The sequence below is a fragment of the Hyperolius riggenbachi genome, chromosome 3 (assembly GCF_040937935.1).
Source record: "Hyperolius riggenbachi isolate aHypRig1 chromosome 3, aHypRig1.pri, whole genome shotgun sequence".
Taxonomy (NCBI): domain Eukaryota; kingdom Metazoa; phylum Chordata; class Amphibia; order Anura; family Hyperoliidae; genus Hyperolius; species Hyperolius riggenbachi.
This window is the reverse complement of record NC_090648.1, coordinates 265,478,540-265,494,306: the sequence shown is the minus strand read 5'-3', so window position 1 is coordinate 265,494,306 and position 15,767 is coordinate 265,478,540. Positions and strand designations below refer to the sequence as shown.

The 15,767-nt window shown below is 34.8% G+C and overlaps 1 protein-coding gene across 1 annotated transcript in view; it reads left to right on the top strand.

The window, feature by feature from the left end:
• LOC137562298 (mucin-19-like) overlaps positions 1-15,767 on the top strand; it is a 177,343-nt gene that overhangs the window by 134,109 nt on the left and 27,467 nt on the right. Inside the window, exons 25-33 of the mRNA XM_068273632.1 lie at positions 417-434; positions 712-738; positions 3,024-3,041; positions 3,318-3,344; positions 8,237-8,254; positions 11,129-11,155; positions 12,135-12,152; positions 12,427-12,453; positions 14,796-14,813. Coding sequence (XP_068129733.1) covers positions 417-434; positions 712-738; positions 3,024-3,041; positions 3,318-3,344; positions 8,237-8,254; positions 11,129-11,155; positions 12,135-12,152; positions 12,427-12,453; positions 14,796-14,813 — 198 coding nt within the window. The remainder of the gene's footprint in view (positions 1-416; positions 435-711; positions 739-3,023; positions 3,042-3,317; positions 3,345-8,236; positions 8,255-11,128; positions 11,156-12,134; positions 12,153-12,426; positions 12,454-14,795; positions 14,814-15,767) is intronic.

Here is a 15,767-nt window from a genome sequence, read left to right as displayed (position 1 = left end):
AAGAATTATTAGTGCTTTTTACATTCTAACAAGCAAAGTCTACATATATTGTCTACCTCAGTGTCTTACTTAATAAATAATAGAATGTATGATGTAAGGTTGAAGGCATGATAGTGATGAGGGAGGTTTAGCAAAAGTTGTACAAGCTGTTCATATAAAATGAAGATGGATTAACTTATGATGGCCCTATTGTGTAACAGTAATATGAATTTTGAGTGCTTTTTGTATTTTAACAAGCAAAGTCTGTAGATATTGTCTACCTGTCTCTTCTTTAATAAATAATAGAACGGATGATCTACATGATAGTGATAAGGAATCACTGATGACTTTTTAACAATTTGCTATCTCGCCCCATTTTCTTACCTTGTGGTAAATTAAGAGTTTTGATCTTTGTCTTTCCCATGCTTCTCCCACAGAAACACCAGCACCACAAGGTAAGTGCTTATTAACGCCATTCTTTTCCTTTAATCTGAAACACTTTTGACATGTTGAGGTATTTTTGGAGGATGATATTCATCTTAACCATATTTTCCTTTTGTCTATAATGTAGGGTAGGAAAGGCCCCTTGGCTATTGCAGAATATTTTTCTATTAGTTCCTATCACCTAGTATTTAATAAAGATGTCTAAAGTCGTTGAAGAAAGATATCTCTGTACCAGTAGGAAGTTTTACGTAGTTAAACAAAAAAACTTTTTATTTTTTTATTTTTTAGAGTTCACAGAGTACCGTACCGATGATGGTAAGATTTGACACTTGAAATTCTGATCTCTAACATGTAGGAACTATGTCTTGTGTAACAATCATATCAAATTTTAGTGCTTTTTAAAAGTCTAACAAGCAAAGTCTACCTCAGTCTCTTACTTTACCTCCCTAGCTGTATTGACGGATATACACGTATATAGAAAACATGCTGTGAACAGTATTGACGTGCATACATGTCCATGTCAATACTCTCCTGCACTGTATACTAGACCCTTCCTTGACACATTTTGGCAAGTTACAGGAAAAAAGTTGTGAAAATTAATTGGTTCACTTTTTGCACAGAAATCCTGAGGAAATTGAACGCCAGAAAGGTTTACAAATAATAGAATTTATGATCTAAGGTTTAAGGCATGATAGTGATAGGGTTTAGCAGAAGTCGTACAAGCTGTTAATATAAAATGATCATGAAATAACTTATGATGGCACTATATCTTTTTTTCAGATGTCTCAGACTCCAGTAGCGATGAGGGTAAGATTTCACATTTGAAATTCTAATCTCTAACATGTAGGAACTATGTATTATGTAATAGTAATATGAATTATTAGTGCTTTTTACATTCTAACAAGCAAAGTCTACATATATTGTCTACCTCAGTGTCTTACTTAATAAATAATAGAATGTATGATGTAAGGTTGAAGGCATGATAGTGATGAGGTTTAGCAAAAGTTGTACATGCTGTTAATATAAAATGAAGATGGATTAACTTATGATGGCCCTATTGTGTAACAGTAATATGGATTTTTAGTGCTTTTTGTATTTTAACAAGCAAAGTCTGTAGATATTGTCTACCTGTCTCTTCTTTAATAAATAATAGAATGGATGATCTAAGGTTTAAGACATGATAGTGATAAGGAATCAGTGATGACTTTTTAACAATTTGCTATCTTGGCCCATCTTCTTACCTTGTGGTAAATTAAGAGTTCTGATCTCTGTCTTTCCCATGCTTCTCCCACAGAAACACCAGCACCACAAGGTAAGTGCTTATTAACGCCATTCTTTTCCTTTAATCTGAAACACTTTTGACATGTTGAGGTATTTTTGGAGGATGATATTCATCTTAACCATATTTTTCCTTTTGTTTATAATGTAGGGTAGGAAAGTCCCCTTGGCTATTGCAGAATCTTTTGCTATTAGTTCCTATCGCCTAGTATTTAATAAAGATGTCTAAAGTCTTTGAAGAAAGATATCTCTGTACCAGTAGGAAGTTTTACGTAGTTAAACAAAAATACCTTTTTTTTTTTTTTTTTTAGAGTTCACAGAGTACCGTACCGATGATGGTAAGATTTGACACTTGAAATTCTGATCTCTAACATGTAGGAAGTATGTCTTGTGTAACAATAATATAGAATTTTAGTGCTTTTTAAAAGTCTAACAAGCAAAGTCTACCTCAGTCTCTTACTTTACCTCCCTAGCGGGCCGGTATTGACGGATATACACGTATATAGAAAACATGCTGTGAACAGTATTGACGTGCATACATGTCCATGTCAATACTCTCCTGCACTGTATACTAGACCCTTCCTTGACACATTTTGGCAAGTTACAGGAAAAAAGTTGTGGAAATTAATTGGTTCACTTTTTGCACAGAAATCCTGTGGAAATTGAACGCCAGAAAGGTTTACAAATAATAGAATGTATGATCTAAGGTTTAAGGCATGATAGTGATAAGGTTTAGCAGAAGTCGTACAAGCTGTTAATATAAAATGATCATGAAATAACTTATGATGGCACTATATCTTTTTTTCAGATGTCTCAGACTCCAGTAGCGATGAGGGTAAGATTTCACATTTGAAATTCTAATCTCTAACATGGAGGAACTATGTATTATGTAATAGTAATATGAATTATTAGTGCTTTTTACATTCTAACAAGCAAAGTCTACATATATTGTCTACCTCAGTGTCTTACTTAATAAATAATAGAATGTATGATGTAAGGTTGAAGGCATGATAGTGATGAGGTTTAGCAAACGTTGTACAAGCTGTTAATATAAAATGAAGATGGATTAACTTATCATGGCCCTATTGTGTAACAGTAATATGAATTTTTAGTGCTTTTTGTATTTTAACAAGCAAAGTCTGTAGATATTGTCTACCTGTCTCTTCTTTAATAAATAATAGAATGGATGATCTAGGGTTTAAGACATGATAGTGATAAGGAATCAGTGATGACTTTTTAACAATTTGCTATCTTGGCCCATCTTCTTACCTTGTGGTAAATTAAAAGTTCTGATCTCTGTCTTTCCCATGCTTCTCCCACAGAAACACCAGCACCACAAGGTAAGTGCGTATTAACGCCATTCTTTTCCTTTAATCTGAAACACTTTTGACATGTTGAGGTATTTTTGGAGGATGATATTCATCTTAACCATATTTTTCCTTTTGTCTATAATGTAGGGTAGGAAAGACCCCTTGGCTATTGCAGAATCTTTTGCTATTAGTTCCTATCGCCTAGTATTTAATCTAGATGTCTAAAGTCTTTGAAGAAAGATATCTCTGTACCAGTAGGAAGTTTTACGTAGTTAAACAAAAATACCTTTTTTTTTTTTTTTTTAGAGTTCACAGAGTACCGTACAGATGATGGTAAGATTTGACACTTGAAATTCTGATCTCTAACATGTAGGAACTATGTCTTGTGTAACAAAAATATAGAATTGTAGTGCTTTTTAAAAGTCTAACAAGCAAAGTCTACCTCAGTCTCTTACTTTACCTCCCTAGCGGTATTGACGGATATACACGTATATAGAAAACATGCTGTGAACAGTATTGACGTGCATACATGTCCATGTCAATACTCTCCTGCACTGTATACTAGACCCTTCCTTGACACATTTTGGCAAGTTACAGGAAAAAAGTTGTGAAAATTAATTGGTTCACTTTTGCACAGAAATCCTGAGGAAATTGAACGCCAGAAAAGTTTATAAATAATAGAATGTATGATCTAAGGTTTAAGGCATGATAGTGATAAGGTTTAGCAGAAGTCGTATAAGCTGTTAATATAAAATGATCATGAAATAACTTATGATGGCACTATATCTTTTTTTCAGATGTCTCAGACTCCAGTAGCGATGAGGGTAAGATTTCACATTTGAAATTCTAATCTCTAACATGGAGGAACTATGTATTATGTAATAGTAATATGAATTATTAGTGCTTTTTACATTCTAACAAGCAAAGTCTACATATATTGTCTACCTCAGTGTCTTACTTAATAAATAATAGAATGTATGATGTAAGGTTGAAGGCATGATAGTGATGAGGTTTAGCAAAAGTTGTACAAGCTGTTAATATAAAATGAAGATGGATTAACTTATGATGGCCCTATTGTGTAACAGTAATATGAATTTTCTGTGATTTTTGTATTTTAACAAGCAAAGTCTGTAGATATTGTCTACTCTCTTCTTTAATAAATAATAGAACGGAAGATCTAGGGTTTAAGACATGATAGTGATAAGGAATCAGTGATGACTTTTTAACAATTTGCTATCTTGGCCCATCTTCTTACCTTGTGGTAAATTAAGAGTTCTGATCTTTGTCTTTCCCATGCTTCTCCCACAGAAACACCAGCACCACAAGGTAAGTGCTTATTAAAGCCGTTCTTTTCCTTTAATCTGAAACACTTTTGACATGTTGAGGTATTATTGGAGGATGATATTCATCTTAACCATATTTTTCCTTTTGTCTATAATGTAGGGTAGGAAAGACCCCTTGGCTATTGCAGAATCTTTTTCTATTAGTTCCTATCGCCTAGTATTTAATCTGGATGTCTAAAGTCTTTGAAGAAAGATATCTCTGTACCAGTAGAACGTTTTACGTTGTTAAACCAAAATACCTTTTTTTTTTTTTTTTTTTTTTTTAGAGTTCACAGAGTACCGTACAGATGATGGTAAGATTTGACACTTGAAATTCTGATCTCTAACATGTAGGAACTATGTCTTGTGTAACAATCATATAGAATTGTAGTGCTTTTTAAAAGTCTAACAAGCAAAGTCTACCTCAGTCTCTTACTTTACCTCCCTAGCGGTATTGACGGATATACACGTATATAGAAAACATGCTGTGAACAGTATTGACGTGCATACATGTCCATGTCAATACTCTCCTGCACTGTATACTAGACCCTTCCTTGACACATTTTGGCAAGTTACAGGAAAAAAGTTGTGAAAATTAATTGGTTCACTTTTTGCACAGAAATCCTCAGGAAATTGAACGCCAGAAAGGTTTATAAATAATAGAATGTATGATCTAAGGTTTAAGGCATGATAGTGATAAGGTTTAGCAGAAGTCGTACAAGCTGTTAATATAAAATGATCATGAAATAACTTATGATGGCACTATATCTTTTTTTCAGATGTCTCAGACTCCAGTAGCGATGAGGGTAAGATTTCACATTTGAACTTCTAATCTCTAACATGGAGGAACTATGTATTATGTAATAGTAATATGAATTATTAGTGCTTTTTACATTCTAACAAGCAAAGTCTACATATATTGTCTACCTCAGTGTCTTACTTAATAAATAATAGAATGTATGATGTAAGGTTGAAGGCATGATAGTGATGAGGTTTAGCAAAAGTTGTACAAGCTGTTAATATAAAATGAAGATGGATTAACTTATGATGGCCCTATTGTGTAACAGTAATATGAATTTTCTGTGATTTTTGTATTTTAACAAGCAAAGTCTGTAGATATTGTCTACTCTCTTCTTTAATAAATAATAGAACGGAAGATCTAGGGTTTAAGACATGATAGTGATAAGGAATCAGTGATGACTTTTTAACAATTTGCTATCTTGGCCCATCTTCTTACCTTGTGGTAAATTAAGAGTTCTGATCTTTGTCTTTCCCATGCTTCTCCCACAGAAACACCAGCACCACAAGGTAAGTGCTTATTAAAGCCGTTCTTTTCCTTTAATCTGAAACACTTTTGACATGTTGAGGTATTATTGGAGGATGATATTCATCTTAACCATATTTTTCCTTTTGTCTATAATGTAGGGTAGGAAAGACCCCTTGGCTATTGCAGAATCTTTTTCTATTAGTTCCTATCGCCTAGTATTTAATCTGGATGTCTAAAGTCTTTGAAGAAAGATATCTCTGTACCAGTAGAACGTTTTACGTTGTTAAACCAAAATACCTTTTTTTTTTTTTTTTTTTTTTTTTAGAGTTCACAGAGTACCGTACAGATGATGGTAAGATTTGACACTTGAAATTCTGATCTCTAACATGTAGGAACTATGTCTTGTGTAACAATCATATAGAATTGTAGTGCTTTTTAAAAGTCTAACAAGCAAAGTCTACCTCAGTCTCTTACTTTACCTCCCTAGCGGTATTGACGGATATACACGTATATAGAAAACATGCTGTGAACAGTATTGACGTGCATACATGTCCATGTCAATACTCTCCTGCACTGTATACTAGACCCTTCCTTGACACATTTTGGCAAGTTACAGGAAAAAAGTTGTGAAAATTAATTGGTTCACTTTTTGCACAGAAATCCTCAGGAAATTGAACGCCAGAAAGGTTTATAAATAATAGAATGTATGATCTAAGGTTTAAGGCATGATAGTGATAAGGTTTAGCAGAAGTCGTACAAGCTGTTAATATAAAATGATCATGAAATAACTTATGATGGCACTATATCTTTTTTTCAGATGTCTCAGACTCCAGTAGCGATGAGGGTAAGATTTCACATTTGAAATTCTAATCTCTAACATGGAGGAACTATGTATTATGTAATAGTAATATGAATTATTAGTGCTTTTTACATTCTAACAAGCAAAGTCTACATATATTGTCTACCTCAGTGTCTTACTTAATAAATAATAGAATGTATGATGTAAGGTTGAAGGCATGATAGTGATGAGGTTTAGCAAAAGTTGTACAAGCTGTTAATATAAAATGAAGATGGATTAACTTATGATGGCCCTATTGTGTAACAGTAATATGAATTTTCTGTGATTTTTGTATTTTAACAAGCAAAGTCTGTAGATATTGTCTACTCTCTTCTTTAATAAATAATAGAACGGAAGATCTAGGGTTTAAGACATGATAGTGATAAGGAATCAGTGATGACTTTTTAACAATTTGCTATCTTGGCCCATCTTCTTACCTTGTGGTAAATTAAGAGTTCTGATCTTTGTCTTTCCCATGCTTCTCCCACAGAAACACCAGCACCACAAGGTAAGTGCTTATTAAAGCCGTTCTTTTCCTTTAATCTGAAACACTTTTGACATGTTGAGGTATTATTGGAGGATGATATTCATCTTAACCATATTTTTCCTTTTGTCTATAATGTAGGGTAGGAAAGACCCCTTGGCTATTGCAGAATCTTTTTCTATTAGTTCCTATCGCCTAGTATTTAATCTGGATGTCTAAAGTCTTTGAAGAAAGATATCTCTGTACCAGTAGAACGTTTTACGTTGTTAAACCAAAATACCTTTTTTTTTTTTTTTTTTTTTTTTTAGAGTTCACAGAGTACCGTACAGATGATGGTAAGATTTGACACTTGAAATTCTGATCTCTAACATGTAGGAACTATGTCTTGTGTAACAATCATATAGAATTGTAGTGCTTTTTAAAAGTCTAACAAGCAAAGTCTACCTCAGTCTCTTACTTTACCTCCCTAGCGGTATTGACGGATATACACGTATATAGAAAACATGCTGTGAACAGTATTGACGTGCATACATGTCCATGTCAATACTCTCCTGCACTGTATACTAGACCCTTCCTTGACACATTTTGGCAAGTTACAGGAAAAAAGTTGTGAAAATTAATTGGTTCACTTTTTGCACAGAAATCCTCAGGAAATTGAACGCCAGAAAGGTTTATAAATAATAGAATGTATGATCTAAGGTTTAAGGCATGATAGTGATAAGGTTTAGCAGAAGTCGTACAAGCTGTTAATATAAAATGATCATGAAATAACTTATGATGGCACTATATCTTTTTTTCAGATGTCTCAGACTCCAGTAGCGATCAGGGTAAGATTTCACATTTGAAATTCTAATCTCTAACATGGAGGAACTATGTATTATGTAATAGTAATATTAATTATTAGTGCTTTTTACATTCTAACAAGCAAAGTCTACATATATTGTCTACCTCAGTGTCTTACTTAATAAATAATAGAATGTATGATGTAAGGTTGAAGGCATGATAGTGATGAGGTTTAGCAAAAGTTGTACAAGCTGTTAATATAAAATGAAGATGGATTAACTTATGATGGCCCTATTGTGTAACAGTAATATGAATTTTCAGTGATTTTTGTATTTTAACAAGCAAAGTCTGTAGATATTGTCTACCTGTCTCTTTTTTAATAAATAATAGAACGGAAGATCTAGGGTTTAAGACATGATAGTGATAAGGAATCAGTGATGACTTTTTAACAATTTGCTATCTTTGCCCATCTTCTTACCTTGTGGTAAATTAAGAGTTCTGATCTTTGTCTTTCCCATGCTTCTCCCACAGAAACACTAGCACCACAAGGTAAGTGCTTATGAAAGCCGTTCTTTTCCTTTAATCTGAAACACTTTTGACATGTTGAGGTATTATTGGAGGATGATATTCATCTTAACCATATTTTTCCTTTTGTGTATAATGTAGGGTAGGAAAGACCCCTTGGCTATTGTAGAATCTTTTTCTATTAGTTCCTATCGCCTAGTATTTAATCTAGATGTCTAAAGTCTTTGAAGAAAGATATCTCTGTACCAGTAGAACGTTTTACGTTGTTAAACCAAAATACTTTTTTTTTTTTTTTTTTTAGAGTTCACAGAGTACCGTACAGATGATGGTAAGATTTGACACTTGAAATTCTGATCTCTAACATGTAGGAACTATGTCTTGTTTAACAATCATATAGAATTTTAGTGCTTTTTAAAAGTCTAACAAGCAAAGTCTACCTCAGTCTCTTACTTTACCTCCCTAGCGGTATTGACGGATATACACGTATATAGAAAACATGCTGTGAACAGTATTGACATGCATACATGTCCATGTCAATACTCTCCTGCACTGTATACTAGACCCTTCCTTGACACATTTTGGCAAGTTACAGGAAAAAAGTTGTGAAAATTAATTGGTTCACTTTTTGCACAGAAATCCTGAGGAAATTGAACGCCAGAAAGGTTTACAAATAATAGAATGTATGATCTAAGGTTTAAGGCATGATAGTGATAAGGTTTAGCAGAAGTCGTACAAGCTGTTAATATAAAATGATCATGAAATAACTTTTGATGGCACTATATCTTTTTTTCAGATGTCTCAGACTCCAGTAGCGATGAGGGTAAGATTTCACATTTGAAATTCTAATCTCTAACATGTAGGAACTATGTATTATGTAATAGTAATATTAATTATGAGTGCTTTTTACATTCTAACAAGCAAAGTCTACATATATTGTCTACCTCAGTGTCTTACTTAATAAATAATAGAATGCATGATGTAAGGTTGAAGGCATGATAGTGATGAGGTTTAGCAAAAGTTGTACAAGCTGTTAATATAAAATGAAGATGGATTAACTTATGATGGCCCTATTGTGTAACAGTAATATGAATTTTCAGTGATTTTTGTATTTTAACAAGCAAAGTCTGTAGATATTGTCTACCTGTCTCTTTTTTAATAAATAATAGAACGGAAGATCTAGGGTTTAAGACATGATAGTGATAAGGAATCAGTGATGACTTTTTAACAATTTGCTATCTTGGCCCATCTTCTTACCTTGTGGTAAATTAAGAGTTCTGATCTTTGTCTTTCCCATGCTTCTCCCACAGAAACACCAGCACCACAAGGTAAGTGCTTATTAAAGCCGTTCTTTTCCTTTAATCTGAAACACTTTTGACATGTTGAGGTATTATTGGAGGATGATATTCATCTTAACCATATTTTTCCTTTTGTGTATAATGTAGGGTAGGAAAGACCCCTTGGCTATTGCAGAATCTTTTTCTATTAGTTCCTATCGCCTAGTATTTAATCTAGATGTCTAAAGTCTTTGAAGAAAGATATCTCTGTACCAGTAGAACGTTTTACGTTGTTAAACCAAAATACTTTTTTTTTTTTTTTAGAGTTCACAGAGTACCGTACAGATGATGGTAAGATTTGACACTTGAAATTCTGATCTCTAACATGTAGGAACTATGTCTTGTGTAACAATCATATAGAATTTTAGTGCTTTTTAAAAGTCTAACAAGCAAAGTCTACCTCAGTCTCTTACTTTACCTCCCTAGCGGTATTGACGGATATACACGTATATAGAAAACATGCTGTGAACAGTATTGACGTGCATACATGTCCATGTCAATACTCTCCTGCACTGTATACTAGACCCTTCCTTGACACATTTTGGCAAGTTACAGGAAAAAAGTTGTGAAAATTAATTGGTTCACTTTTTGCACAGAAATCCTGAGGAAATTGAACGCCAGAAAGGTTTATAAATAATAGAATGTATGATCTAAGGTTTAAGGCATGATAGTGATAAGGTTTAGCAGAAGTCGTATAAGCTGTTAATATAAAATGATCATGAAATAACTTATGATGGCACTATATCTTTTTTTCAGATATCTCAGACTCCAGTAGCGATGAGGGTAAGATTTCACATTTGAAATTCTAATCTCTAACATGGAGGAACTATGTATTATGTAATAGTAATATGAATTATTAGTGCTTTTTACATTCTAACAAGCAAAGTCTACATATATTGTCTACCTCAGTGTCTTACTTAATAAATAATAGAATGTATGACGTAAGGTTGAAGGCATGATAGTGATGAGGTTTAGCAAAAGTTGTACAAGCTGTTAATATAAAATGAAGATGGATTAACTTATGATGGCCCTATTGTGTAACAGTAATATGAATTTTCAGTGATTTTTGTATTTTAACAAGCAAAGTCTGTAGATATTGTCTACCTGTCTCTTCTTTAATAAATAATAGAACGGAAGATCTAGGGTTTAAGACATGATAGTGATAAGGAATCAGTGATGACTTTTTAACAATTTGCTATCTTGGCCCATCTTCTTACCTTGTGGTAAATTAAGAGTTCTGATCTTTGTCTTTCCCATGCTTCTCCCACAGAAACACCAGCACCACAAGGTAAGTGCTTATTAAAGCCGTTCTTTTCCTTTAATCTGAAACACTTTTGACATGTTGAGGTATTATTGGAGGATGATATTCATCTTAACCATATTTTTCCTTTTGTGTATAATGTAGGGTAGGAAAGACCCCTTGGCTATTGCAGAATCTTTTTCTATTAGTTCCTATCGCCTAGTATTTAATCTAGATGTCTAAATTCTTTGAAGAAAGATATCTCTGTACCAGTAGAACGTTTTACGTTGTTAAACCAAAATACTTTTTTTTTTTTTTTTTTAGAGTTCACAGAGTACCGTACAGATGATGGTAAGATTTGACACTTGAAATTCTGATCTCTAACATGTAGGAACTATGTCTTGTGTAACAATCATATAGAATTTTAGTGCTTTTTAAAAGTCTAACAAGCAAAGTCTACCTCAGTCTCTTACTTTACCTCCCTAGCGGTATTGACGGATATACACGTATATAGAAAACATGCTGTGAACAGTATTGACGTGCATACATGTCCATGTCAATACTCTCCTGCACTGTATACTAGACCCTTCTTTGACACATTTTGGCAAGTTACAGGAAAAAAGTTGTGGAAATTAATTGGTTCACTTTTTGCACAGATATCCTGTGGAAATTGAACGCCAGAAAGGTTTACAAATAATAGAATGTATGATCTAAGGTTTAAGGCATGATAGTGATAAGGTTTAGCAGAAGTCGTACAAGCTGTTAATATAAAATGATCATGAAATAACTTATGATGGCATTATATCTTTTTTTCAGATGTCTCAGACTCCAGTAGCGATGAGGGTAAGATTTCACATTTGAAATTCTAATCTCTAACATGGAGGAACTATGTATTATGTAATAGTAATATGAATTATTAGTGCTTTTTACATTCTAACAAGCAAAGTCTACATATATTGTCTACCTCAGTGTCTTACTTAATAAATAATAGAATGTATGATGTAAGGTTGAAGGCATGATAGTGATGAGGTTTAGCAAAAGTTGTACAAGCTGTTAATATAAAAAGAAGATGGATTAACTTATGATGGCCCTATTGTGTAACAGTAATATGAATTTTTAGTGCATTTTGTATTTTAACAAGCAAAGTCTGTGGATATTGTCTACCTGTCTCTTCTTTAATAAATAATAGAACGGATGATCTAGGGTTTAAGACATGATAGTGATAAGGAATCAGTGATGACTTTTTAACAATTTGCTATCTTGGCCCATCTTCTTACCTTGTGGTAAATTAAGAGTTTTGATCTTTGTCTTTCTCATGCTTCTCCCACAGAAACACCAGCACCACAAGGTAAGTGCTTATTAACGCCATTCTTTTCCCTTAATCTGAAACACTTTTGACATGTTGAGGTATTTTTGGAGGATAATATTCATCTTAACCATATTTTCCTTTTGTCTATAATGTAGGGTAGGAAAGGCCCCTTGGCTATTGCAGAATATTTTTCTATTAGTTCCTATCACCTAGTCTTTAATAAAGATGTCTAAAGTCGTTGAAGAAAGATATCTTTGTACCAGTAGAAAGTTTTACGTTGTTAAACCAAAAACCTTTTTTTTTTTTTTTATAGAGTTCACAGAGTACCGTACCGATGATGGTAAGATTTGACACTTGAAATTCTGATCTTTAACATGTAGGAACTATGTCTTGTGTAACAATCATATAGAATTTTAGTGCTTTTTAAAAGTCTAACAAGCAAAGTCTACCTCAGTCTCTTACTTTACCTCCCTAGCGGTATTGACGGATATACACGTATATAGAAAACATGCTGTGAACAGTATTGACGTGCATACATGTCCATGTCAATACTCTCCTGCACTGTATACTAGACCCTTCCTTGACACATTTTGGCAAGTTACAGGAAAAAAGTTGTGAAAATTAATTGGTTCACTTTTTGCACAGAAATCCTCAGGAAATTGAACGCCAGAAAGGTTTATAAATAATAGAATGTATGATCTAAAGTATAAGGCATGATAGTGATAAGGTTTAGCAGAAGTCGTACAAGCTGTTAATATAAAATGATCATGAAATAACTTATGATGGCACTATATCTTTTTTTCAGATGTCTCAGACTCCAGTAGCGATGAGGGTAAGATTTTACATTTGAAATTCTAATCTCTAACATGTAGGAACTACCGTATTTTTCAGACTATAAGACGCACTTTTTCTCCCCCAAAAGTGGGAGGAAAAAGTCAGTGCGTCTTATAGTCCGAATGTTACATATTTTGACCTGTGCCTGTGTTTTTTACCCCATTTCTGCGATGTCTGTATTTCCCCCGCTGCAGTGTCTGCATTTCCCCCGCTGCCGTGTCTGCCTGCACTCCGTGTCCTCTGTGTTTGCGTGTCCCTGGTGTTTGCGTGTTCTCAGTGTATGCATGTCCCCCGTGTCTGCCTGCACTCGTGTCCCCGGTGTTTGCGTGTCCTCGGTAATTCCATGTCCCTGCTGTTTCCATGTCCGCGGTGTCTTAACTCATATAAGTAGCTGCCACATAGTCATCCGGCTGTCCCCGGTTTCCCTTATACGTACCTCTCTTGCAGCTTTGATTATCGCGCTGTCCCCGGTACTGCCGTAACTTGTAACAATCAGGAAGTCCCGGACGTCTGTGCAGGGAAATGCACCAATCAGGCGGGGGCTCTTGCCTTAACCGCCAATCATGCTGTGCAATGCTCGAGTGTTGGTGTTGAGGGCGGGACCATCTCTCCGTCATTGTGGCCAATCACAGGGCCCTCTGCCTGATTGGTGCATTTCCCTGCACAGACGTCCGGGACTTCCAGATTGTTACAAGTTACGGCGGTACCGGGGACAGCGCGATAACCAAAGCTGCAAGAGAGGTACGTATATGGGAAACCGGGGACAGCCTGATGACTATGTAGCAGCTACTTATATGTGTTAAGACACCGCGGACACACAAACACCGGGGGGACACAACAAACACCAGGGACATGGATATACCGAGGACACGGGGGACACGCATACACTGGGGACACAGTGCAGGCAGACAATGACACCAGATGCACAGACCAGGACAGGACACGCAGACACTGGGAACATGGAGTACATGCAGATACTGGGACACAGGGACACGCAGACACTGGGGCACAGGGGGGCATGCAGACACTGGGGACACAGGGATAGAAAACACTGGGACAATGTTTCCTTCATGTCCAGTGTTTTCTATCCCCAGTGGACAAGGGGACAGAGGAAGGGGGACAGAGCACAGGGCATCAGACACCAGGTACATAGGTGGACAGAGGACATTGAGACATCAGTGGACACAAGGGGATAGTGGACACAGAGGGACATAGGTGAACACAGGTGGGCAAAAGTACATGAAAGACATAAGGGGGGGCATAATAATTAGGGGAAAAGGTCCATAACACGCTCCTGGAATATGGACGCACCAGGTTTAGTATATTTTTATTTTTCCTGGGTTTTTGTCCTCTAAACCTAGGTGCGTCTTATAGTCCAGAGCGTCTTATAGTCCGAAAAATACGGTATGTATTATGTAATAGTAATATTAATTATTAGTGCTTTTTACATTCTAACAAGCAAAGTCTACATATATTGTCTACCTCAGTGTCTTACTTAATACATAATAGAATGTATGATGTATGGTTGAAGGCATGATAGTGATGAAGTTTAGCAAAAGTTGTACAAGCTGTTAATATAAAATGAAGATGGATTAACTTATGATGGCCCTATTGTGTAACAGTAATATGAATTTTTAGTGCTTTTTGTATTTTAACAAGCAAAGTCTGTAGATATTGTCTACCTGTCTCTTCTTTAATAAATAATAGAACGGATGATCTAGGGTTTAAGACATGATAGTGATAAGGAATCAGTGATGACTGTTTAACAATTTGCTATCTTGGCCCATCTTCTTACCTTGTGGTAAATTAAGAGTTCTGATCTCTGTCTTTTCCATGCTTCTCCCACAGAAACACCAGCACCACAAGGTAAGTGCTTATGAAAGCCGTTCTTTTCCTTTAATCTGAAACACTTTTGACATGTTGAGGTATTATTGGAGGATGATATTCATCTTAACCATATTTTTCCTTTTGTGTATAATGTAGGGTAGGAAAGACCCCTTGGCTATTGCAGAATCTTTTTCTATTAGTTCCTATCGTCTAGTATTTAATCTAGATGTCTAAAGTCTTTAAAGAAAGATATCTCTGTACCAGTAGAACGTTTTACGTTGTTAAACCAAAATACTTTTTTTTTTTTTTAGAGTTCACAGAGTACCGTACAGATGATGGTAAGATTTGACACTTGAAATTCTGATCTCTAACATGTAGGAACTATGTCTTGTGTAACAATCATATAGAATGTTAGTGCTTTTTAAAAGTCTAACAAGCAAAGTCTACCTCAGTCTCTTACTTTACCTCCCTAGCGGTATTGACGGATATACACGTATATAGAAAACATGCTGTGAACAGTATTGACGTGCATACATGTCCATGTCAATACTCTCCTGCACTGTATACTAGACCCTTCCTTCACACATTTTGGCAAGTTACAGGAAAAAAGTTGTGGAAATTAATTGGTTCACTTTTTGCACAGAAATCCTGTGGAAATTGAACGCCAGAAAGGTTTACAAATAATAGAATGTATGATCTAAGGTTTAAGGCATGATAGTGATAAGGTTTAGCAGAAGTCGTACAAGCTGTTAATATAAAATGATCATGAAATAACTTATGATGGCACTATATCTTTTTTTCAGATGTCTCAGACTCCAGTAGCGATGAGGGTAAGATTTCACATTTGAAATTCTAATCTCTAACATGGAGGAACTATGTATTATGTAATAGTAATATGAATTATTAGTGCTTTTTACATTCTAACAAGCAAAGTCTACATGTATTGTCTACCTCAGTGTCTTACTTAATAAATAATAGAATGTATGATGTAAG